General features: G+C 35.6%; 1 protein-coding gene and 3 pseudogenes across 2 annotated transcripts; all 4 read left to right on the top strand.

The window, feature by feature from the left end:
- Positions 1–1,140: 1,140 nt before the first annotated feature.
- On the top strand, positions 1,141–6,846 carry LOC145604866 (ultraviolet-B receptor UVR8-like). Of its 2 annotated transcripts, none has more exons than XM_081660845.1 (6): positions 1,141–2,019; positions 2,701–2,910; positions 3,004–3,114; positions 3,946–4,314; positions 4,431–4,538; positions 5,982–6,846. In XM_081660845.1, the coding sequence occupies exons 1-6, from the start codon at positions 1,696–1,698 to the stop codon at positions 6,321–6,323; spliced, it is 1,464 nt and encodes a 487-aa protein (XP_081516971.1). In that variant the 5' UTR covers positions 1,141–1,695; the 3' UTR covers positions 6,324–6,846. The 2 variants fall into 2 exon arrangements, with proteins under 2 accessions (XP_081516971.1, XP_081516970.1); XM_081660844.1 differs by having other exon boundaries at positions 2,698–2,910; positions 5,982–6,844.
- Positions 6,847–8,214: 1,368 nt separating this feature from the next.
- On the top strand, positions 8,215–10,769 carry LOC145605436 (L-type lectin-domain containing receptor kinase IX.1 pseudogene; annotated as a pseudogene).
- A 786-nt stretch (positions 10,770–11,555) lies between these two features.
- Positions 11,556–13,820, top strand: LOC145605575 (L-type lectin-domain containing receptor kinase IX.1 pseudogene; annotated as a pseudogene).
- A 4,530-nt stretch (positions 13,821–18,350) lies between these two features.
- LOC145604272 (L-type lectin-domain containing receptor kinase IX.1 pseudogene) lies at positions 18,351–20,441 on the top strand (annotated as a pseudogene).
- The last annotated feature ends 6,023 nt before the right edge of the window (positions 20,442–26,464 follow it).

Raw genomic sequence — 26,464 nt, 5'->3', positions numbered from 1 at the left:
GTGAAGAGAATAGGGCCTACTTTTTTTTTTTATTTTTTTTTTAAAAATTACTTATTTCCCTCAAATTTATTACTTTTTAATAAATTATTAACTTCTTTAACAATTTTTAATACTCTAATCATTTTATATTTTTGAAGGAATAATACTCCAATCATTTCACTTAACTCTTATTTTATTTACTACCTCCGGTCCTAATTACTCGCAAGTCGCAACTTTGGGGTATTTTTTGCGATATAAAAAATATTCCAAAGTTTCAAGTAATTTGGATCGGAGGTAGTACTTGATTTACTTCGTATGTTATTCTAACTTTCTAAGTGTAACACTTATGGAAGTAATTGTCGAATAGGTTTTATCCCTCAACACACCTAGTAACCAATAAGATCATGACATGTCAACCACTCAACCCTCATACATCAATGCTTCGGGAATCTTCTGTAGCCCACATATATACAAGTCGTTGTTGAAAAAACAGCAGCACCATCGGAAACTTCTTTTCCTCAACTCCCAAGTTCTAGCATTCAATATATCCACGTGTCATTACTCTAGCTATTAACTACAATAACTAAATTAAGAGATATAGGAATCACCTTTATTTCACCAATAAGAACACAGAATTACACAATTTGATGAGGTTATTGTCTAGGCATATACTCTATATGTACAAAAGGTAATCTTCCAATAAGTATTCTCTCCGTTTTATAATTGAAGCCTATTTCTAGCATTTATTACTCACATAATAAAAAGAAATAGACTTTTAATTATGAAATGGATGGAATATTTTGTATTAAATATATTTTCTTATTTGGTACTCGTATTAATTTAGGATTGTATGACAAAATTACGGGTAAATTATTGTGATTAATTAATATATGTCATTGTTACCATCCTATTTTAGCTTTTCAAAAGTTGTGTATAGCCTTTAGTTTATTAACCCAAATTATAGATTTCGAACAATCCTCCTCAAAAAAGCATTTAATTTCAAAATAAAAATTAATTACTATTGACTTAAACAAACAACAAAAAACGAAATCAAATACGGAGTACTTTTTTTGAAAGCATCTTTAAACCGTTTAAAACGAAACCAAACAACTCCGTTGCCACGTCGACATTATTACATACAAGTACAACATTCACAAATTTAAAAATATAGGCCTGCAATTTGATTTTCTGCACTGCTTTTATTCACATTCTCTCTCTTTCTTTATAGTGGAGACTTTGTCAGTTGTCACCAACTCTTTCTGTCTCTCATGTCCAAATAATACATCTTCTTTCTTTCCTTCTTCCACGATTTTTCGGCAATTTTCGCTAATTTTCCACTCTCAATTTCCTTAATTTCCTCAATTTTTTACTCCTACATTTAATTTCTTCCCCAATTTTGATTTTCATTTCCCTAATTTTCTTCAATTAAACCCTAAATCCCCTCCAATTTCCGAAGAAATCGCGAATTTAGGGTTGGGTGATTGATTTTACTACTTCTCATGTTTAATTCTCTTCCAAATTCTCCCAAATCGCCTGTGAATTTCACATCAAAAACCCCATTTCCTTATTCAATTTCTCATATTTTTCTTCCTTCCGATGTTTTCTTCATATTATACTTCAATTGCTCTCGTTTTCGCCTAAAATTTTATGATCCCTCTAATTTCAATTGAAAATTAATCGTGTTTTTGAATTGTAATTTTGTTTCCTGATTTAGAAATGGCGGTATCAATTGACGAATTACCATCTCATATTGTGTTGGAGATTTTGACTTCAGGAAGGTTGAGTGCAGCTGATCTTGTTTGTTTGGAATTGGCTTCTTCCATTTTTGGAGGGAGTCAAGGATTATACCCTTTGAAATTTCGCTCTTTAGCTGATTTAGCGGCGTTTCAGCTATGCGTTTCGCACTCGGTTTACGCCCCCATGAGTTTCGAAACTCGAAAGGAGCTCTTTGATCGGTGTGGTGGGAATTGGAAGAGGGTTTTGAGGTTCTTGCAGTCTGTTGAACAAGCTTCTGATATTGTTAAGACTTCGGCTGGCAATGTATTGCTTCTTCAGATTCTTAAACTTTCTATTTTTATCATAATAAGGATTTCTTGATTGAATTTAATGGCTTTAAAATTCTAGTAAAAAGTGAAATGTAGCTCATCTAAGCTATATGATATAGTATTGCTACTTTATGATGATTTTTGGCTAAAAAATATTGGTAATTTGAAGTAATTCTAAGAATTTCTTAGCATTGTTACACTAGTTACTTGGGTTGCAAATTTGCAATGTATTGTTAACTTTGGTGATTGTTGCTTGCTTTGTTTGGTTGAATTTCTATGTTTACAAAAATGTATTATGCCTTAGTATGCATATTAAATTTTATGTTCCGGGAATATACTATTTCTAGCTAAAATTGATTTGAATTTTTTTGATTAGTTGATGTCTACTTAAGAGATATTAGCTTAAAACTGTTATGCTTATGTTTATACTCTGTATTTATTAAGGTTGTGTCTGTCATGTGGTGGGATGGACTTATTATTGTATGTTTGGTGGAACATCAGGAATGCTTTGCTTTAATACTTTAGCTTTACTAGGGGAACTGAAGTATTTGATTGGGCTAAATCTTTTGTGCTGTATGACTTAAATTTTTGAGTTGCAGTAATCATGTAAACTAGTTTCTGTTTGTTCCTCTGAGGATGACTCTTTTGTTGCTTATGCTGTTTAATTATTCAGCAGATGCAGATAAAGGCGGGGAGATATCACACTTTGCTTGTCAGCAATTCATCAGTTTACTCTTGTGGTTCCAGCTTGTGTGGAGTTCTCGGTCAGGGTTCAGAAATGACGCAATGCGGGTCATTTAGTCGGATCAGTTTTCCGTCTTCTTTGCCTGTAGTCCAAGTTTCAGCTTCACACAATCATGCTGCGTTTGTCACACAGTCTGGAGAGGTTTGTGACATTATAATTTTTTTGTATACACTTTGATGGCTGATAGAATCTCAGTTTATTGATTGTTGATTAAACATTATTTTGATGGTACAGGTCTTCACATGTGGAGACAATTCCTCATTTTGTTGTGGGCATAAAGACACAGGTCGACCCATTTTCCGGCCTCGGTTGGTTGAAGCTCTGAAAGGCATTTCTTGTAAGCAAGTAAGGATTTTTGGTATTTAATGAAACTGCTCACTTACTTGTCTTGTTTTTCTTTGGTTAGATTTGTGATTCATTCATTTTACATCTCTTTATTTGGGCTAATATAGATTGTCCTCAGCATTTAGCTCGAGTTTTTACATTTTAGCGTTTAGTTGATTACTGAATGTTTGGAATAGCATTTTACATTTTTTTAATAATTTTTTTCTTTTTTTGGAAAATCAACTATACTTAGTTGATCATTTGCTATGAAAACAAGCCTCTTTATGAGTTTAGAAGGGTCTCTATTTAAATCATTATGTATTATTGGCTAGTTACCTCACTCATTGTCATGTATACAGTATACAGATGCGGCTCTATTTGTGGGGATGAGTGTGAGTATTGGTTGTCTATAAAGGTGGGTTCTTTCTAGTGTGTGGAGGGCTAATTTTATAGATTCTTTTGTATCATTTTATTTGGTTCCATTTGACTTTTATAGTTTTTCAGGCCAAGTTAATGGCAATCAAATTTCATTATGATGCCCTCAATATGTCCTGAAAAACAATAAAAGTCAAATGGAACCAAAAAATGATACAAGAATCATTTGACTTTTATGAGCACTGTAATGTTGTCGCTACTCACTCCCATTTATCTTTGGTAATGAAGCTTAGAGTCATATCTGCATTTCTGCATTCACTCTAAACACCTTGAAGGTCACAATTCCTCCAAGGGGAAAAGATAATTAATCATGAATTATCTGTTGAGTGTTGACTGCCTTGCATAATATGAAGTATGTGTTTACCTGATCTTTTCTTTCCACAGTACAGCATTTATTGAAGTTTGTAACTTGTGCAGGTTGCTGCAGGGCTTAGTTTTACTATGTTTCTCACAAGAGAAGGCCATGTCTACACATGTGGAACAAACACGCATGGGCAGCTTGGTCATGGTGACACAATGGATAGACCTATGCCGAAACTTGTTGAACTGCTTGAGAGTGTTGGCTCTATAGTTCAAATTTCAGCTGGTCCAAGTTACTCCATAGCCGTGGCTCATGATGGGACAGTCTACTCATTTGGTTCAGGTACTAATTTCTGTTTAGGCCATGGGGAACAGCGTAATGAACACCAGCCCCGGGCTATCTTGTCATTTAGAAGAAAAGGTATCCATGTAGTTCGTGTCTCAGCTGGTGATGAGCATGTGGTGGCCCTTGATTCTTGTGGATATGTAAGTACATTCAAGCTGATTGATCCTTTATGTCAAGTATGAAACTTTATTAATTATTTGATCTCCAGTATACCTTTCTGAATTTTGTGCCTTTTTTTTCTTTTCATTTCTTTAAGGTGTATACTTGGGGCAAAGGTTATTGTGGTGCGTTGGGTCATGGAGATGAGATTGAAAAGACAACTCCAGGAATTGTAAGCAGCCTGAAGAATCATCTTGCTGTGCAGGTTAGTATCTTTTAAAATGTTTAAATTTAAATTTAAAATAGAATTCTTGCTGCCCAGTTCTGTAAATTGCTCAGATTTTTGTTGCTGTTATTATTTGGAGTTTGAATTAGAAAATGTAAAATGTGTGATCTGGACCTTCCTAATCCTTACTGACCTCATGACCCCAAATTAGAAAGTAGTGGCTGCTTCTTGTGGAGAGAAGCTTGATGAACACTTTGCCTCCGTAGAATCCATACTACTCCGTATAACGTTGGATTGTATAGATTGAACTTGCTTTAAGCCTAAATCCACCCTAATGTAATGATTTCGAAATAATAGTCCAAATCTAAAGTGAATTGCTTAAGGTAATAGATCCAAATTGTATCATCTCAATCAGTTCAATTTGGATCTAACGAAATTCGAAAATTTCAATTTGCACAAAGCATATTTTGGGATATTTTATGCAATTTCAATTTAGGATAAAGCAACAACCATCTTAGCGACCTAACAAATGACCAAAACTCCAAATGCAAATCTTTCATACATGGAAAATATTGAGGCATTCCAAAATGCTCCAAACTATCAAATATACTTTTGAAAGGAGTTACTGTACTAGAGTGCAGGACTGATTAAAACAAAAAGAGTTCTCTAGCAAAAAATATTATTTCTATAATTATTCTATCAAGGAAGCACATAAGTTCTAGAAAATTTTGATTAAATGTTTCATCTTTAATCCAACATGGTGAAAGACGATGGAGAGAATGCAAGTGCACCTAAGCAAAGGGAAGTGCGTATTGTATAATTAATACTTTGTGATATAAAATGACACCTTGTTTCAATTCATCAAAGTTCTCATGCAATGTTAAGCTTTGATGGAACTTAATGCTCCAAAAGCATGATAAGCAATGTGCATACTAAATCTTTACCAATCAATGACTGAAGTCACTAAATCAAGTTGATAATAAATTGAATTTGTTAATTTTTTTTAACAATAATGGCCCAGACTCCACACACAACCTCGTAGTATTAAATTCAGTAGTCCAATTCTCCAATTTGAATCGGATTGAGTGGACTTTCAGTTTCTTCCAAATAACTTGCACCCTAAACTATTCTGTAGCAGTAGATTACAAACTGGGGCTGATATCTTGGCAATTGGATCTTTTATTTCCCTTATTCTCTTATCTTTGCTCCTTTTCTTTCTAAGTTCATCGTGTTTTGAGGGGTGGGGAAGAACTTTTTAAGGGGAAGAAGGGAAGGAGCAAAGGGTATCTGACTAGTTGGTGTTGCAACTGTGTTATACCAAATTCTGTAAGGCAAATATATTTTTAAGAAAAAAGGTCACCTTTAGCCCTTTTATTTGGGAGAAACCGTCAGTTAGCCATTGCCAAAGTTTATACTGCAGTACTTTTTTTTGCAGTGACTATTATAGAAACTTCCTTTACTAAACCTTATTGTTACCCGCAGGTTTGTGCTAGTAAGAGGAAAACTTATGTTCTAGTGGACACAGGCTCTGTTTTTGCCTTTGGGTGGATGGCCTTTGGTAGCCTTGGGTTTACAGATAGGGGAGCATCTGATAAGGTCACTAGGCCACGTATTCTTGATAGCTTGAGAGGTCACTATATTTCTCAGATCTGTACTGGCCTATATCACACAGTCGTCATCACAAACAGGGGCCAAATTTTTGGCTTTGGGGATAACGAAAGAGCTCAACTTGGACTCGACTCCTTGAGAGGCTGCCTAGAACCAACAGAAATATTTGTTGATGAGATGATGGATAATGCTGTTGCCTACAAAGCAAATGTCTGAATTGGTTTGTAAGGACTGAAGTGCTTGATGATTGTCATGCAAAGTGCTTTCTTGTTAGCTGAGGTCCTGAGGATGAATATTTGTTAATTATGTCATGGTTCGGTGGATATTGGATTGGTGGCAGTTGTGTTAGAAATGGTTGTAGCTGAGAGATATATTGTTTGAACTGTACAAGTGTTCTGTCTTTCCAGAACGGTATTCCTTTTTAATGTGCAGGATTTTAACAAATTATTAGTTGAATAGAGTGAAGATTTCAGATCTTTGTTTTCTAAAACTCAAAAAAAATCAATGTTAGCAAGGGAAATAATACTGGACCTGTAACCTCTCTGACTCATTCAATGTAAGTGAGTTGAGTAACCGAGTAAAGAAGGCCTTACAGAAGAGGCCGCAAGGGCGTATTAACCTAATTTCTTTTATCAATTTTTTTATACCTTAACTACTTTGCTTACGTCTTATTATAAAAAATACACCTTCTAAAACTATACATACACATATACCAAGCAAGCCTTGACATAGTGGCCCTTAGGCCTTAGCCCCTCAACTGCTGCGAGCTTCTGTAAGACGAAACCGCCAAAAGAAAAACATAAAAAAAAAAAAAAAAAAAAGCAAGCCTTGATGTAAACTTTTGCATCTTATAAGTTATAACCATGAGATATAACGTTGTAGGATTATACTCCATGTCTCCACTAAGGGGATTTTTGGAGGTGGGGATTCGGGATTTTCTAATTTTTCCTTCTTCCAATGGGTCTTGCCCGTTAATCCAGACTATAGGTTCATTTTTCCAGACACTTTTTAAGTAAGAGTTTAGTTGATTTCTTTGCTTGCCTTAGTACTCAAAACTCGTGCATATTAAGAAAGAATTTAGCAACTGGCATAATCTAATAGCCAAGCATATCAGTTAAATTGCTAAGGGCCTGTTCACATTTACTGAGCCGAGCTGAACTGAACTTGTTGGAGCTGAACTGAATTGAACTGAGCTAAAATGAATATTTTACGAAAGAAGGAAATTAGGAATAGAACTGAACTGAACTGATTGAAACTGAATTGAACTAAACTGAACTGAAATTAAGCTGAAGTGGACAGACCCTAAGTTGCTTTGTTAACACAAACCAAGCCACATCATACTCAGCTTGTCTCATCTGGATTAGCATTTTTATGATTTCTGTTAAGTGTTACTCCCTCCGTTTTTAAATACTTGTTATATTTCTCCATGCGCGGAGTTTTAGGAGAAATTGTATAAAGTAATAAAAATATGGAGGTAGTGGGGTAGTTGGGAGAATAAAAAATTATAAAAAGCAAAAGTAGTGGAAAAATAGGAGGAGAGAGCGTATTATGTTAGATCCACCAAATATGAGAAATGAATTAAATATTGTAAAAGCTTTCTAAACAAGGAAATGGAGCGAGTATTTAAAAACGGCTGGAAAAGGAAAGTGGAGCAAGTATTTAAAAACGGAGGGAGTAGTTGCTGAACTTATTAAATGAATGGACTTTAGATTTGAAAAGACAAAATTAAAAGATACAAGTAATAAACATGCAAACATTTGCTTGCAGAAATTTTACAAAACTGATATGAACTGATGAAATAGTATGAGCACGAGTTTTGACTAGTGAAAATATGTAGGGTAATAAAAAGAGATCAGAGTAGATTTCAGGTCAATTATATGTCAATTCCTCTTATTTATTGATTTCCTTGACCTGACAGATATCGTGATATTTTAACGCGTTCTATCTTTGTTGTATGAAGTTCATATGGTCAGAATAACAGTCGTATGATAAAGAAAGATACACTCATATGAAATCTAGTTAGATTATTAATTGTCAATTTTTCATAATTTTTATTAATCCGCCATTAATGATATTATTGTCAAAGTTATGCATTAGAAACCTAAAATACAAGTGGCCTAGATATCACTTCATGTTACGAGAGGTAGTACTTTTGTTTGACGGTGTCAAAAAAATGCAGTTGGCTAATTAGTTTTCCTGGACTTTATAAGTGAAGTAGAGCAAGCTAGTTGGCCTATCACCATCCATCTCCTTTAATTTTATTTCTGCAGCTTTTGGTTTGCTTTCCCCTCTTAAGGAATGAGTGAATTCGTTCAAACCTTGAGATCATCTCTTTTCTCCATTCATTTTAATAAGACTTCGTGTATCTTTCATATCTTTGTTTCATGGCTGTTTATTGTGGCCCATGTAAAATCATTGTACTTTAAATTCCCTGGTTTCGATGAAAACAGTAGACAGAATATTAGCTACCAGAACGATGCAATCCCTGCAAATGGGGCAATCCAGCTCACCAGAAATGGTGCAGATGGTGCTGATTATCTTCAGAGTGTAGGACGAGCATCCTACAATAAGCCCATTCGCCTTTGGGATAAAAACACCAATGAGACAACCAATTTTACAACCCACTTCTCATTTAATATCACACAGGATGCTCCTAAACACTATGCTGATGGGCTGACCTTTTTTCTAGCGCCCTTTGATGACTCAACAGCTTCTGCTCCAGATAACTCAGCTGGCGCATGTCTTGGTTTGATAAGTGGTCAATTCAACATAAAAACTTGCAACCTTACTAGTAAATACCAATTTGTTGCTGTAGAGTTTGATACCTGCTCTTCGCCATGGGATCCAGGTAATGCAACAGCAGGACCAAATACGACGGATCATATAGGAATAGATGTCACTTCTGTAGCTTCAAAGGCTGATTTGTTATGGAGTGGTGGATTTATGAAGAATGGAACTACAGCAAATTCTTGGATAACATATGATTCTTCTTCCAAGAACTTGAGTGTCTACTTAACTTATGATACTAATCCGGTGTTTAATGGGGAATCCAACCTTTTTTATGTCATCGACTTGAGATATGTTCTCCCGGAATTTGTTAGAGTTGGATTTACTGGTGCAACAGGCTCAAATTACGAATTTCATAGTATCCTTTCTTGGGAATTAAACTCAACCTTAGAGGATACTCCACTAAAAGGTGAATTCCAAAGTAAGGGTAAAGCGGCATTGGTAGGTGGCCTAGTAGCTGGTATTAGTATCTTAATAATTGGAATAGGCTCAGTGGTGTTTATGAGGTGGTGGAGGAGATCCAGGAGAAATAACGACGACATAAATTTTGATATTGATGGGGAGTTTGACCAAGATACTGGGCCAAGGAGGTTCACATACAATGAACTTATACGTGCTACTAACAACTTTCCTGAGGAAGGGAAGCTAGGACAGGGAGGTTTTGGAGGCGTGTATAAAGGTTATCTGACAGATATCAAAAAGGAAATTGCAGTTAAGAAGATATCAAAGGGATCAAAGCAAGGGATAAAAGAATACATGTCAGAAGTAAAGATTATTAGCCGTTTGAGGCATAAAAATTTGGTTCAACTTCTCGGTTGGTGTCATGAACGAGGAGAGTTGCTTCTTGTTTATGAATTTATGCCTAATGGAAGTCTTGACACCCATCTTTATGCAGGCGAGAGAAAGGGTGTTTTACCCTGGGCAACGAGGTACAAAATTGTACAAGACTTGGCATCTGCCTTGCTCTATCTACACCAAGATTGGGAACAATGTGTGTTGCATAGAGATATCAAACCAAGCAATGTCATGCTTGATTCCGACTTCAATTCCAAGCTTGGAGATTTCGGGCTGGCAAGACTGGTAGATCACAATCTTGGTGCACAGACAACTGTATTAGCGGGTACTTTAGGATACCTTGCTCCCGAGTGTGTTATCACAGGACAGGCTAGTAAGGAGTCTGATGTCTATAGTTTTGGGGTGGTGGCCCTTGAAATTGCTTGTGGAAGGCGGCCTGTTGAAGATAATGTGAGTACGTTAGAATGGGTTTGGAATCTCTATGGAGAAGGCCGCCTTCTTGAAGCAGTTGACAAAAGTCTTGAAGAAGATTTCAACATTCAGCAAGTTGAAAGCTTAATGGTGGTTGGCTTGTGGTGTTGCCATCCAGACCATACTTATCGTCCTTCAATAAGACATGCTTTGAGTGTTTTAAATACGGAATCACCTTTGCCTAGCTTGCCTTCAAAGTTTCCGGTTCCAATCTATTGTTCTCCCCAAATGAACATGGATACTTTCTATATCACATCTTCTTATAGATTTACAGGCAGTAGCTGAGCTACATGCTCTTCCTCTGGGCCAGTTATTTGTGATGGCTCTTTCCCCTTGTTGTCTGAGAATGCAGTGCTGAAGTCTGATTAGCCTTAATATATACATGTTTATATTTTAAGGAAAAAAAGGGTGTTTATTAGAATTATTTCATTATGGTAACTCTCTGAATGAACATACAGTTTGTACATTTGTACATTGAAGTATTTTATGTGATTTTCAGAATCAGTGCTGCATCAATTTAATTTTGTTTCACTGTAGTATTGTATCAAGGTGTTATGCATTGTTTTGAATGTAGTACTGCTGTGTATAAATTCAAAGGAAATTTTGGTTGTATGATTAATCCCTAACATAATGTTTCTTGAACCCTGCTAGTCCCCATTATTTGCCAAAAATTTAAGTCCCCCATCAGGAAAGATTTTATTCTGTCATTGGCTCGTTGTAAGAATCTAAGACTAGAGATCTCTTTTTCAGATCATGTACTATTGATTCTACATTAGTACATGTAGTATTTGTGAAACTTTCTCAAATTATAAAACTGGGTAACATTTTGGGAATGGAGAAAGTATATGCATATACGTCTTTGACTCTTTGCACCTTTGCTCACGAGTTGAACGTAATTTTGAGAGGAAACGATTTTTTCCATTGACCTGGTACATGCAATGTGTTAATTTTTTTCCTGGACTTTTTATAGAAGGGTCTAAATTTGAACAAAAGATGAAGTGAAGAGGAGAGACTAAGTGGCCCTGTATTAAGAACTAGTGAGTGTAGTTAATGGATGGTCACGTATTGCATAAGCCATAAGATATCAAGAAAGAGAGCGAGGCTAAGAAGTCAAGTTAATCAAGTTGGGTGAAATATATAGATAACTGGACTATGTTTTTAAAGACGAAGGGAGTATTTATTTTTCACGATAGATGTCAGCATCGGTAATTGATCGTAATAAACATATGGATTTTAGTCATTGTCCTTTAATCTAGATTTCTATGACTTAGCTGGTTGTAACTAACACGGTGCTTTATTTATAGCATATAATTAATTGAGTAGTTTGTGTTTGACATAGTCAAGAAACTGCAGCTGAAATCTTTTACTAGCAGAAAACTGAATACTATTGTAACCTGGACTTATGTATCCAACCTATAATTTTGTCTGCCTTTCTTCATTCTTTGTATCTTTTACTCTGTATTCCAATCTAAAGAAATGAGCTTTTCAATTCGCAGCTTCTGTTCGTCATTATACTTCATCCCAATGACCTCTACTATCTTTCGTATCTTTATTTTGCTGTTGTTTGTTGTCTCACATGTACAATCGTTGAGCTTTAGTTTCTCTAGTTTCAACCAAAACACACCAAATATTACCTTAAGGAACGATACAACTCTTGTAAATGGCGCAATTCAGCTGACTGCCAATAGAGCTGTTGGCGGTAACAGTCAAAGTGTAGGACGAGCATCCTACAATAAGGCTGTGCGCCTTTGGGATAAAAGCACTAACAAGACAACAAACTTTACCACCCACTTTTCTTTTGATATTGCACAGATAATTAACAATGAAAAGTACTACGGTGATGGACTCGCCTTTTTTCTAGCGCCGTTCAATGTTTCAGATGGTGCTCCAGGGGACTCATCTGGTGGGTGTCTTGGTTTGATAGGTGGTCAATCTAGGCCTGGTCAATCTTGCAATGTTACGAGTGCATACCCGTTTGTTGCTGTCGAGTTTGATAGCTTCCACAATAGCTGGGATCCAGGTTTTTTAGGGGCTCCGAGTAATGATCATGTAGGAGTAAATGTCAATTCTGTATATTCAAAAGCAAATTTTACAGTGACTGAAGGCCTGAAGAACAGAAGTACAGCCAATGCATGGATAACTTATGATTCTTCTACCAGAAATCTAAGTGTTTACTTAAGCTATAATGCTAATCATGAATTTAATGGGGAATCTAACCTTTCATATGTCATTGATCTGAGATCAGTTCTCCCGGAAACAGTCAGAGTTGGGTTTGCTTCTGCAACAGGGGATAATTACGAACTTCATAACATCCTTTCTTGGGATTTCAACTCAACCTTAGAAGATGTTGATATTAGTGTTACGCCACCTCCACAAAATAACACAAGTAATCAACCATCAACTAGGCCAAGCAAAAAAACAAGTAAAGCAGCAGTGGTTGGTGGCCTTGTAGGTGGTATTAGTGTCACCTTTATTGGATTAGGTGCAGTAGCATTAATGTGGAGGCGAAAGAGAACCAGAGAAAATGACGACGTAAACTTTGAGATGGATGATGATGATTTTGATCAGGATACTGGGCCAAGGAGGTTTACATACAGTGAACTTATTCGTGCTACTAACAACTTCCCTGAGGAAGGGAAGCTAGGACAGGGAGGTTTTGGAGGTGTGTATAGAGGTTATCTGTCTGATCTTAGCCGGGATATTGCAGTTAAGAAGATATCAAGGGGATCTAAACAAGGGAAGAAGGAGTATGTGTCAGAGGTGAAGGTTATTAGTCGCCTGAGGCATAAAAATTTGGTTCAACTTCTTGGTTGGTGCCATGAACGAGGAGACTTGCTTCTTGTTTATGAATTTATGTCTAATGGAAGTCTTGACACCCATCTTTACGCCAACAAAAGAAAGATGGCCTTACCTTGGACAGAGAGGTACAGAATTGCCCATGGCCTGGCATCTGCCTTACTGTATCTCCACGAAGAATGGGAACAATGTGTATTGCACAGGGATATTAAGTCCAGCAATGTCATGCTTGATTCTCATTTCAATGCTAAGCTTGGAGATTTTGGGCTAGCTAGGCTTGTAGATCACAGTCTAGGATCTCAAACAACTGTATTGGCCGGCACTTTAGGCTATCTAGCCCCAGAGTGTGTTATGACAGGAAAATCTAGCAAAGAATCTGATGTCTACAGTTTTGGGGTAGTGGCCCTAGAAATTGCATGTGGAAGGCGGCCTGTTGAATCCAAGGAAGAGCCTAGTAAGGTGAGTTTGATAGAGTGGGTGTGGGAGCTCTATGGAGAAGGCCGTCTTCTTGATGCAGTCGATGAAACACTCAAAGAAGGAGATTTTGACATTCAGGAATTGGAATGCTTGATGATCATTGGGTTGTGGTGTTGCCATCCTGAACATACTTTCCGTCCTACTATAAGACAGGTTATAAATGTTCTTAATAAGGAGTCTCCTTTGCCTAACTTGCCTACGAAGTTCCCGGTTCCCACCTATTGCTCTTTGCCAACAAATGTAGAACCTTTCTACATCTCAAGCTCCTCTGGGTTAACAGGAAGCAGTACTACTGGCACCACAAGCTCCTCGTCAGCTCACTCTGTTGTTTCGGGGACTACTCCTTTGCTGGTAGAGAATGCAACACTCTGATTAGCTTCCCCCCCCCCCCCCCCCCCCCCCCCCCATTCTATTTGTCTGATGAAAATTGCCCATATTATATTCTTTATGGTTGCAAGTGATTTTTTGGTCTTTTGCTTGCTAAATTGTCACTTAGCTTGATCGAACACTTCGTGCTTTTTCTAGCATCAGTACTGCTCGAATAATTTTGCCTGAATGTAGGATTTTATGTCAATGTTTAGTTTATTGTACACTACACTGTACATTATGCGTCTTTAGTTTCATTGAATTTGAGTCAATAATTTGTTAATCTTGGTTCACAAACAACTGTATTAGCGGGTTACTTTAGGATACCATCAGTCCATCAGATATATTTATACTGTAATAAAAAACAAAAAGGTGTTCATATATTTCATTTCATTATGGTAATTCTTGGTGTATTACATTATACTCTCTTGCTCATCTGTACACTGAAGTAGTATTTCCTGCAACTCGCTAGATCAGTGCTGCATCAATTTGATTTTGTTTTCACTGTAGTATTGTACTGCGCACTTGCACAGTTATGAAGCAGTTATCTAGATGTAACACTGCCTGTAAATTAGTATCTTTCTTACAAGTTCAAAAAAAACTTTGTTTTATAATTCTTCCCTTCCAAATGTTTTTGAACACCTGCTTAACTCCCATTATTTGCCAAAGATTAAAGTCCCCATTAGTTTGTTTTTGGCTCGTCGTAAGGAACTAAGACTAGAGATGTCTTTTCCAGATCACTTAATATATATTGACTCTACATTAATACGGTGTAGTATTTGTGTTACTTTCTTAGAAGGTAAATGGTACAACATATTGAGAATGAAGGAACTAGGAAGTATCTATATAAAATGTGTTGGACTCTTTGCACCTTGCTCATGAGTTGAACACAATTTTTTTCTTTTCTAAAAGCAAACTATGTTTTTCCATTGACTTAGTACATTCAAAGTTAGTGCATCTCCTTGAAATTTGATAGGAGGCTCTAAACTTTGAACAAAAGATGAAGTTTGGGACTTGTCTAACAACGAGTCTTGGAGGTGAGGAATGTAGAAGAGACACTAAGGGCTTGTTCACATTTACTGAACTGAACTGATTGGAGCTGAATTGAATTGATCTAAAGTGAACTGAACTGAACTGATTGGAGATGAACTTAACTAAACTGAGCTGAAATGAATATTTTATGAGAGAAGGAAATTAGTTGTTGAACTGAACCAAACTGAACTGAACTGAACTGAAATTAAGTTGAAGTGAACAGGCCCTAAGTGGTCCCATTTTAAAAACTACTTGTGTAACACTCAGAATGAATAAAATATATTGACTGAGAGAAAAAAAGTTCAGATCACATATCACATAAGATATAAAGAAAGAGACCATGATGACAAAATGAGTTATACTTTTTTAATTGACTACTCTCTCCATTCTTGAATATCTAACACACTTTGATTTTATTATACTCCCTCCGTGTTTTTTTTAAGTGTTACATTTTTCATTTCCGGCCGTGTGTTTTTTAAGTGTTACACTTCCTTTTTTTTTTGGCAAAAAGCTACATTAAAATATTATATCTCTCTCCACCCATGGTGCCCACTCAAACCCACTAGGCCACTACTACTTTTTTATTATGGCCCTATTTGGGAGAAAGCTGAAAGCTGAAGCTGATTGAGTTAGCTGATTTTGACTAGCTGATTTTATTTACTGATTTGACTAAGTTATTGTATTAACTGATTATATAAAAGTGTTAGGTAAATAGCTGATAGCTTAAAGGTGGTTGAGTATGTGAAATGACCAATAAGCTAATTGTGGGGTAGGTAGTTTAGATAGGATTATAAACTAAATGAGGTTATAAGTGTCATTTCACAATCATTAATGAATAAGCTAATTGAAAAAGCTCCTAAAATGAGTTTTTTTTTTTTTTTTTTTTTTTTTTTATTTTTAAAAAAGAGCTTATTTAGTGGAATAAGCTCTTTCAATAAGCTTACTACCAAACACTTGTATTAGCTTGTTTGACTAGTCAATCAGCTAAAGTTAGTCAAATAAGCTAATATACCCCCAATAAGCTTACTACCAAACAGGGCTTATATTTTTCCTCTCACATTCATTACTTTTCAATAAACTATTAACCCCACTATTTTTCTTTTACAAATTTTTAATACTCCAACTACCCCACTTACCTCTTATTTTATTTAACTCAATTAAATTGTTTAAAATTATGTGCCAGTCAAACTGTAACACTTAAAAAAACACGGAGCGAGTAACTTTATCAAATCTGAACTTATTAACTAACTTTGTACAATATACAAGTACTTAAGCATGGGACATATATTTTCTACAAAATATTACTCGTACATACATATAGGATTATTGGGATCAATGGTTATTTGATTTTGGAAAATTTACAAATTGCAGTCATTTAAAATTCATATTTTGCAAATTGCGCATATTCTTAGGTGCACACTCATGCACCTAGAAATAGGTGTAACAACAACACAATATGAACATTAGCTTTTCAGAAAGTGAACATAGACATAAAAAAATATGAATATTAGCTTTTCAAAAAGTGAACATAGGCATAAAAATGTGTGATTTTCGATTTCTTATGTGGTGACTTTGTGATTAACATCGATTGATTAGGTTATACTACATCCGTCAACATTTAGTTGCAACTTTGGGGTATTATTTGAGAGATATAAAATATTCCAAAGTTGCAACTAAGTGTTAACGGAGAATTTTCTTAATTCTAATGAATTGAATTTTATCTTATTTTCTACATTTTTTATCAGTGAACATAATCATGCAAAATATGAACATATGCATAGGTTCCCTTAAATGTGAACATTAACTTTTCAAAAAGTGAACATAAGCATAAAAATATATGAACTTATGCATTTCAGAAAGTGAACATAACATTTCAAAATATGAACGTAAGCATTGGTTTTCTTAAAGTGAATATAAGCATTTAAAAGGTGAACATATACGTAAAAAAAATATGAACATAAACATTTAAAAAAGAGAACATATGCATAAACATATTTATTAATATTTCATGAACAAAACCACATATTTACATCATGAATATTTGAAATTATATATGAACATATAAAATATTATTATGAATATTATGCATTTATTTATGAACATAAAAATCTGAAGTAATAAAAATAATATGATTATGAATCATATGCATTATAAGTATTAAATGTTCATTTTTTTCAGTGTTCATTTTTTTTATTATTAAATTTTAATTTTTTTTCATGTTCATATTTTTTTACTAAATGTTCATTTTGTAGAGCGTAGTATTGATTTTTTTTTTTACGTTGTTGCACCTATCTAAGGTAATTGTGCAAATTACAGCCTTTTTAAAAAAACATTGCAAATTGCAGCCCAAAAGTTCGTATAAATTGTAAATTGCAGCCCGATTCAACTTTTTCATCGATTTACATGTCGAAAAATCTTCGGTCAAGGTTTTAGGGGCCATTTTAGGCCTTAGGGAACTGAATTGAGCTCGGAATTAGCAAAAAAATAACGTTAGTGCCTCATTTTGTGTGACAAAAATGTATCTATTTATGGAAAACTGTAAAAATGAGACACTTAAGTTATTTTTTTGCTAATTCCAAGCTCAATTCGGACCCTTAAGAGCTAAAATGGCCCCTAAAACCTTAACCGAAGATTTTATAACATGTAAACCGATGAAAAACTTGAACCGGGCTGCAATTTACAATTTATACGAACTTTTGGACTGCAATTTGCAATTTATTTTTTAAATGGCTGCAATTTGCAAAATACGAATTTTAAATGGCTGTAATTTGCAAATTTTACTTTTATTTTAATTTTTTTATACCATATATAGGACGGAGCCTTTCCAATTTGGCCACCCATACAAACTTTAAAAGTCATCAACTTGTTAAGTACGTGCTCAAGTTTTTATGCGTCAATTCTCAATTTATTAAATTATTACGACGAGCCATGTTTTTGTGTCATTTTCATTGTATTTACTAGTATATATTTATAGGACCATTGACGAGTACGTTGCAGCTGGGAAATTACATTAATGGTACAATCAAGCTTTGTTAACCTTAACCATGGTACAAATAAAATGCAATTATGCAAGTATCAAGTACTCGACCTTGTAAAATTTAACGATCAATTACGTTGATCTATAAACCAGCAAATTACGTTGATTTATAAACCAGCAATTATGCAAGTATCAAGTACACGACCTTGTAAAAATTCACGATCAATTACGTTGATCAAATACTGCATTTTTCTGTCAATATTGTCCATTTTTGCTGATTTATAATTTTATGTGACCAATAAGGCAATAATGAAGACAATTTGTAATAATATAGACAAATTGACCGTGCTCAATACGTTGCAGCTGGGAAATTACTAGTAAATTACATAAAGGTTGATTAAATTAATTGGCCGGCGTTTAATAGTAGTATTAAGCTTTATATACCTTATTAATGGAACAAATTTTTTGCAATGCAACCTTGTAATTCTTCTCTCTAAAGATTTTTGATTACCAGTCTTTCTGCATTGTTAAGAAATTTGGAAATGAGAGGATCAATAATTCACTGTTATAGTATCAAGTTTGTGTTTCAATTTTTTGTTTCCTTGCTTTTTTTACTAAACCATGTCGAATCAGTTTTCTTTAACTTCACTAGTTTCAACCAAGATAGTTCTCTAAATATTACCTGCAAGAATGATACATATTTTGAAGATGGAGTGATTCAGTTGACGAAGAGTACAGTAGGTTCTAATCTTGAAGCAAGTGTAGGGCGAGCATCCTATAATCAGCCTGTTCGTCTCTGGGATAAAAAAACCAGCAAGAAAACAGACTTTACCACCCACTTTTCATTCCAAATTAAACCAGCAGACAATACTAGTCATTTTGGTGATGGTATGACTTTTTTCATAGCGCCTTTTGATGATTCTACAGAGTATGCTCCAGTGGATTCATATGGTGGGTGTCTTGGTTTGGTTGTGGCTGTCAATGTTACCAGTAAATATCGTTTTGTTGCTGTCGAATTTGACACCTTCAAGAATTGGTTTGATCCGATTGGTGATCATTTGGGAATTGATGATACTTCTGTAGTTTCCCAGGTTGATGTTAGTCATGTTACAGTGGATGGGGGACTGAAAAACAGGTCTACAGCAAATTCTTGGATAACTTATGATTCTGTAACTAAGAATCTGAGTGTTTATCTAACTTATGAGGCTCATCCTGTGTTTAACGGGGAATCTAGCCTGTCGCATATCATTGACTTAAGCTCCATTCTTCCTGAAACAGTCAGAGTTGGGTTCACGGCTTCAACTGGTACGTTTGTTGAACTTCATAGCATCCTTTCTTGGGACTTTAACTCAACCTTAGAAGATACCGATGTCAATGTACCATGGCAAAATCACACAACTGTGTCAAGCAGCCATAGCAGTAGCAAAGCAGCAATGATTGGTGGCCTTGTAGCCGGAATCAGTGTCTTAATAATTGGTTTAGGATTAGTTGTGTTTATGTGGGGGCGGAGGAGATCAAGGGGAAGTAACAACAACATGAATTTTGACCAGGATACTGGGCCAAGGAGGTTCACTTACAGTGAACTAATTCGTGCCACTAGTAACTTTCTCGAGGAAAGGAAGTTAGGACAGGGAGGTTTTGGAGGCGTGTATAAAGGTTTTTTGTCTGATATAAGCCGGATTATTGCAGTCAAGAAGATATCAAAGGGGTCTAAACAGGGGGAAAAGGAGTATGTATCAGAAGTGAAGGTTATCAGTCGTCTAAGGCATAAAAATTTGGTTCAACTTCTTGGTTGGTGCCATGAGAAAAAGGAATTGCTTCTTGTTTATGAATTTATGCCTAATGGAAGTCTTGACTCCCATATTTTTGCAGGCAAGAGGACGACGGTCTTACCATGGGCAGACAGGTACAAAATTGCATATGGCTTGGCGTCTGCCTTGCTATACCTCCACGAAGAATGGGAGCAATGTGTGCTGCATAGAGATATCAAGTCTAGCAATGTAATGCTTGATTCTAATTTCAATGCTAAGCTTGGAGATTTCGGTCTTGCTAGGCTCGTGGACCACAGTCTAGGATCACAAACAACTGTATTGGCTGGCACTTTAGGCTACCTAGCCCCTGAGTGTGTTATGACTGCAAAATCAAGCAAAGAATCTGATGTTTACAGTTTTGGTGTGGTGGCCCTTGAAATTGCATGTGGAAGGCGGGCTATTGAATCCAAGGAAGAGCCTGATTATAAGGTGAGTCTGATAGAGTGGGTGTGGAAACTCTATGAAGAAGGCTGTCTTCTTGATGCAGCTGATAAAACACTTGAAGGAGAATATGACATTCAAGAAATGGAATGCTTGATGATTGTTGGGTTGTCGTGTTGCCATCCTGAAGACACTTTACGTCCTACTGTAAGAAAGGTTATAAATGTTCTTAACAAGGAGTCTTCTTTGTCTATCTTGCTTACCAACCTCTCGGCTTCCACCTATAGCACTCCGCCAACATATGTACAGCCAGCTCCTTTCTATGTCGCTTCCTCCCCTGTGTTAAAAGGAAGCAGTATTGCTGGCACCACAACCTCCTCATCAGCTCATCCAGTTGTTTCTGGTGCAACTCCTTTAATAGTGGATTATGCAACAGTCTGATAATTATTTCAATGTATTTGTGTTAGTAATTTGTTAATCTAACTTTTCAAACAAGATTGAATTTTTGTTAGATATATATTTTTTTGGGAAATTCTCTTTGGTAAACCTTTAGTTTTTAAAATTCTCAGTGGTGAATTACAAAAAAACTTAGGAAATTTTGTTTTTTACCACCTCACAAAAACATGAAAATCTGTTTTACCACCTCCCAAAAAAAAAGTATTACTTTACCACCTCATAAAAAACACGAATATAGGTTTTACCACCACTTAACGGTTTTCATCCAAAAATTCCGTTAAGTGTGGCCCACGGTAACACGTGTCAACATTTAATTTGCTCAAAAAAAAAACCTAAAACTACTCCAGCCACCACCACAACGCCACCCCCGCGCCACCGCCGCCTTCCCCCCAACTGACCACAGCACTCCCCGAAACCACCACCCGCGTCGCACCACCAGCCCCAACCCACCTAAACCCTCCCTTTCCCTTTCCCGCAACCGTAACACCCCCAAAAACCACCAAACCCAAAACCCTCCTTCCCTAATACGGTCACGATTTCGGCCACAAATGGCCGAAATTGACCGGGTTTAAGGCTGAGTGGCCTTAACCGGCCGATTTCGGCCATTTGTGGCCGGAATCGTGGCTGTTTTTGGGGGGATTCGTGGTCATTGAGGGTTGTGGGTTGGTGGTTTTTGGGTCGATTGCGGTTGCGGGAGAGGGAAGGGGGCGTTCAGGTGGGTTGGGAGAGGGAGGGGGTGGAGCCGCGCCGCCGGTGGTAGGTTCGGGGGGGCAGTCGTGGGTTGGGTGGTTGCGTGGTGGTGGCGCTGTGGTGGTGGCTGGGTAGTTTTAGGGTTTTTTTTATTTTTTTTTATTTTTTTTCTTTTTTTGGCCAATAATAACACGACACGTGGCTTTATGGGCCCACTTAACGGATTCTTAAACGGAATTAGTTAAGTGGTGGTAAAACCTATATTCGTGTTTTTTATGAGGTAGTAAAGTAATACTTTTTTTTTGGGAGGTGGTAAAAGAGATTTTCGTGTTTTTGTGAGGTGGTAAAAAACAAAATTTTCAAAAACTTATTATCATTAGTAAACTCTAATAAGTTATAATTTTTCAATACTAAACTTAATGAAATAATTTAGTTAACTTTTAACCTAGGTTAATATTTTTTCAAAATAAAAAATTGAAAATCCTAAAATATCCTCACTTATTTACACTTGATACATTCAAATTACTAAAATGTCCTCACTCATCAAAATCATCTTCATCCTTTATTTTTTCCTCATCAACTTTCTTAATCACCACCCAATCACCACCTCGTTGACAGCCAGCCACCTCTTTCCCCTACCCACGCCGGCGACTGCTCCCAGCCCCTCCCTCACCGTGCGCCGGCCTCCTCCGCCCCTGCCGCACCTCTCCTTACCCCTGAGCCACCACCGTACCCCCTCCCCAAACAATCCTCAAATCCTCAGAATTTGGCTTGAAATCTCCCCAATTCGATCCTCCAAAAGCCTAATTTCTTCTGCAATTTTGAATGATTTGTTGATAATTAATTTCTGCAATTTGGCTTGACTGATTTTGAACAATGGTGGTTTCTTCCGCTTTCATTTCCGTCTTCAGCGATTGGACTTGTTTTTTTGAGGCTAAGGATCGGAGTTAGAACGATTGATAATGGTATCATCTGGAAAATTGGAAGACGGAAGTGAACGATGGTGGTGCGTTGTTGAGTGCGGGCGGTTGGCTGTTTGAGCGCGAGAGAATGAGTACTAGTGTGGGTGGTCGTGGGTTTTCGATTAGTGGTCGAATTTCTAGGTTTTAGGGTCGAATTTCTCAAGGTGTTGTTGTATTTGCTGGTGTTTTGGGTCAAACGGCAGCAAGGCATTGCTGGGGATTTATGGGGTTTTTTCCACTAGTGTTTGGGTTCGATCTGGTCGGAGCCGCGGAGGAGAGGGAGGTTGCGCTGGAAGGAGGAGAAAGAGAGGAGGGTTGTGGTTACGGTGGCCGGTGGGAGAACAGTGCTCGGTCAGAGGAGAAGAAAAAGATCGGCGGTGGCGTTGGTGGTTGTCTTGGCAAAGGAGGGGTTGTGTTTTTTTATAATAATTTAATTACAGTATTAAAAATAGAATTAACCATGGTTAGTGAGTTTATGTTCAAAAACCTTTATTTTGGTAAACAAAAATTCGAGTTTACCAATGATAATAAGTTTTTTTATAATTCACCATTGAGAATTTTAAAAACTACAGGTTTACCAAAGAGAATTTCCCTATTTCTTTTTTTGCAATTCCATGTTGGTGCAATTAAAATTCATGAAGAAATGAAGACCGTAAACACCCATGAAGGTGCCTTTTTTTTTTGTTTATAGTTTTGCCTCATTTGACAGCTTATTTTAACAACTTCGAACATAGCTTTACCCTGCTGTTGCGATTATATATATATATATATATATATATATATATATATATATATATATATATATATATATATATATATATAAAAGGTAATCATTAAAATTATTTAATTATCGAAACTCTCTAAAGATAGATCCAGTCTGTAGTACATGTCTACACTAAAGTATTTCCTGAAACTTCAAGTATTAGTGCTGCATTAATTTAATTTAATTTTCACTCTAATATTGTATCAAGCTGTTATGTGTTTGTTTGTAGATGTAATATTGCTGTGTTAATCATATACCTTACAATATCAAAGGAATTTGTTTTATGATTTATCTCTAACAATATTTTTTGAACCCTACTAGTCCCCATAATTGTTGAGGATAAACACACCTCTTGCAGAATAATCAATCGACCAAACAACAAACCGCAAGCACACACAAGCTACTAGTTTGTTCAAAGGTCACACTTAACCCAAGCTATATGTATGTTCTCTAAGATCAACACACAACCAGCAATATTAACACACCAAAAGCAGAAATATATGGCAAATAACGAGTATAATCAACTAAGCAAGGACACACGATTTTTACGTGGAAAACCTCTTCGATGTGAAGAGTAAAAACCACGGGACTTTAGGAGTCCACCCAAATTGTTCTTATTGATGAAAGGAATGTTACACAAACACAATTCCAAGTCTAAAAGTTGGGTACTCAATTTACCCAAACAACAACAATCATAAGAACAAAGTAATGGAAGAATATCACCAGAAAAATAGAGTTCTGTCCAGAGGCCGTAAATCACGAATAGTAGCAGCAAATGACAATCCGACCGAAAACAAAGCCCTAGATGTCCCGGACAAGCTGTCAAAATTTGAGCTAAATCGGACCACGGATGAGCTTCGATTGGGGCTGATTTCTAGAGCTGCGCAATGAAGAACGTGAACTAGCTTACTTTGAAACTCTCTGTATCTTTCTCACTTCTTCCCAACTACTTCCAACTCTAATTTACTACTCTTACTGGCAGCAAGCAAGTAATATGCAAGACCCTTTGTTGCTACTCATTTTTGCACGATAGACACACCAAAAAAGTCAAAGAATTAAGCTTCTTTGAGAAGCTACAAACTTGGGCCAAAACTTGACTAGTTGCCCCAAAACCATCACAACATAAAATGGGCTTTGTCCACATAGAAAGGGAACCATATCCCAACAATAATTTGCCAAAAATTAGTCCCTCATCAGGAAAGCTTTTACTCTGTCATTGGCTATATGTAAGAATCTAAGACTCGAGATCACTTATTCTGAATGCGTACTATTGATTCTGCATTTATATTTAAAGGTAAATAACAAACTGTTTGGGTGGGCAAGGTTAATGGTAGTTGGGGGGAGTAAATTGGGTGGGCAAGATTAATGGTGGGCCCCATAAACGTGAAAATTGGACGGAAAACGTTAATGGGTAGTGCTACCCAAACGTTTTCCATCTTGCGGGTAGTTGTAAACAATTAAAAAAAATATGGATAGTTGTTAGCAAAACACCCTATCTTACAGATAGTTCTAGACAAATTTTCCTTTAATTTTTTGTATACTCCTTTCATTTATTACTTGCTTCATTTCCCCATGCACAAAGTTTTCAAAAGAATAATAGAAAATACTAGTAGTAAAAATATGATGGAGGTGGAGTTGGTTGAAAAATAGAAAAATTTAAAAAGCCAAAATGTGGAGAAAGAATATGAAAAATATTACTCCCTCCGTCCCTAAATTACATTCCTCTTTGGAAATTTACACGGGAATTAAGGAGAGAAGAATAAGACAAATAACAATAATTAGATAATGCAAAATGGGAAGTACAAAGATAGAATAATTATTACTCATGACATGTCATCAATCCTTTGCAAAAAAAAGGACCTATCACATGCTCCTAATTGAAAATTTTTAACCAATCATATTCATTGTAATTTGGCACAAGGATTATGAGTGAGATTATGTAAAGATGAGTGAGAAAACATTAAATATAAAACAAAAAAAGAGAGTTGATTTACTAAAAAAAAACTTACCAAAGATAGAAAGGAGGAATGTAATTTTGGAATACTAAAAATAGAAAGGAGGAATGTAATTTAGGGACGGAGGGAGTATAATATGATGTGAGGAGATAACTAGTGTAGAGGAAAATTATAAAATATTGTTAAAAGTTTCAAAAACAAGAAAAATGAAGTAAGTACTCCCTCCATCCCTAAATTACATTCCTCTTTGGAAATTTACACGGGAATTAAGGAGGGAAGAATAAGACAAATAACAATAATTAGATTATGCAATGGTAAGTACAAAGATAGATTAGTTATTATTCATGACAAGTCATCAATCCTTTGCAAAAATAAAAGGACCAATCACATGCTTCTTATTAAAAATTTTTAACCAATCATATTCGTTGTAATTTGGCACAAGGATTAGGAGTGAGATTAGGTAAGGATGAGTGAGAAAACATTAAATATAAAACAGAAAAAGAGAGTTGATTTACTAAAAAAAACCTTACCAAAAATAGAAAGGAGGAATGTAATTTTGGAATACCAAATATAGAAAGGAGGAATGTAATTTAGGGACGGAGGGAGTAATAAAATACAGACATAAAAAGAAAATGGAGATAGTAATAAAATACGGGGGAATTATATTGAACATTGCAAGATATTGAGAGCTTAATGTAAGTAATCAATCTTGAACTTGTAAATTTTCTTAATTAATTTTTATGCATAATTTAAAATATTCTTCTATATTCTCATTTATTTTTTCTTTTCCCTTCTATTTTAATAAAAATTATATAATAAATATTTAAAACAAAAAAAAGGTACAGAAAAACAATAGATTAAAGTTACAAGAATATAAGAATAACATGCATGTGTACAATAAGCGTGCGTGTTATTCTGTTTAGAAAAAAGGTTAAACGTTGTCAGTCGCTAGTTTACATACCAATATATAGTCATTTGTTCATTTTTATACCAATATGTCGTCTTTTAGTTAACTTTTATACCAATTTGTTATCACTTTTTATTTTTTTACCAATATGTCACCAACAAGTTCTATACCAATATGACACAAAGGTGCTAATCTTCACCAATATGATTAGTTGATCCATGATCATCCATAGCCAGTGTTCAGGAGTACACTAATTTTGAAATAAAGTCAATTTGGTTAAAAAAGAGAAATAAACAAATTTGGATAAATATACTCTTTTATTGTAATTAAAAAAGCTTGTTATAACTACAATATAATAATGATTACAACTATACTTAATGAAATAGTGATTCGAATTGTAGATTCATAAAATTCTGATCCATATCCAGTGTTTGTTCCAATGTCGATCATGAGACTATAGTGTGAACTATGTACGTGTGAAAATACTCCTAAACTATTTTAAGTGGCCCTTGAAAGTTATATTGAGAATAAAGGAACTTGAAAGTATCTATATAAAATGTGTTGGACTCTTTGCACCTTGCTCATGAGTTGAACACAAATACTACCTTCGGTCCAAGTTAGTTGCAACTTTGGGGTATTATTTGTGAGATATAAAATATTCCAAAGTTGCAACTAACTTGGATCGGAGGTAATATTTTCTTTTCTAAGAGCAAACTGTGTTTTTCCATTGA

Source organism: Chenopodium album, chromosome 22 (genome assembly GCF_948465745.1).
Source record: "Chenopodium album chromosome 22, dcCheAlbu1.1, whole genome shotgun sequence".
NCBI classification, from domain to species: domain Eukaryota; kingdom Viridiplantae; phylum Streptophyta; class Magnoliopsida; order Caryophyllales; family Amaranthaceae; genus Chenopodium; species Chenopodium album.
Note: the sequence above shows the minus strand (reverse complement) of the source record. Positions and strands in the feature narration are given on the sequence as shown.

Excerpts from the sequence above, each read along its gene's own strand:
- LOC145604866 (XM_081660844.1), top strand. The coding sequence starts at position 1,696 with ATGGCGGTATCAATTGACGAATTACCATCTCATATTGTGTTGGAGATT. Across the intron at positions 4,315-4,430 it reads CCCTTGATTCTTGTGGATAT|GTGTATACTTGGGGCAAAGG; the intron begins GTAAGTACATTC and ends CATTTCTTTAAG. Across the intron at positions 4,539-5,981 it reads AGAATCATCTTGCTGTGCAG|GTTTGTGCTAGTAAGAGGAA; the intron begins GTTAGTATCTTT and ends TGTTACCCGCAG.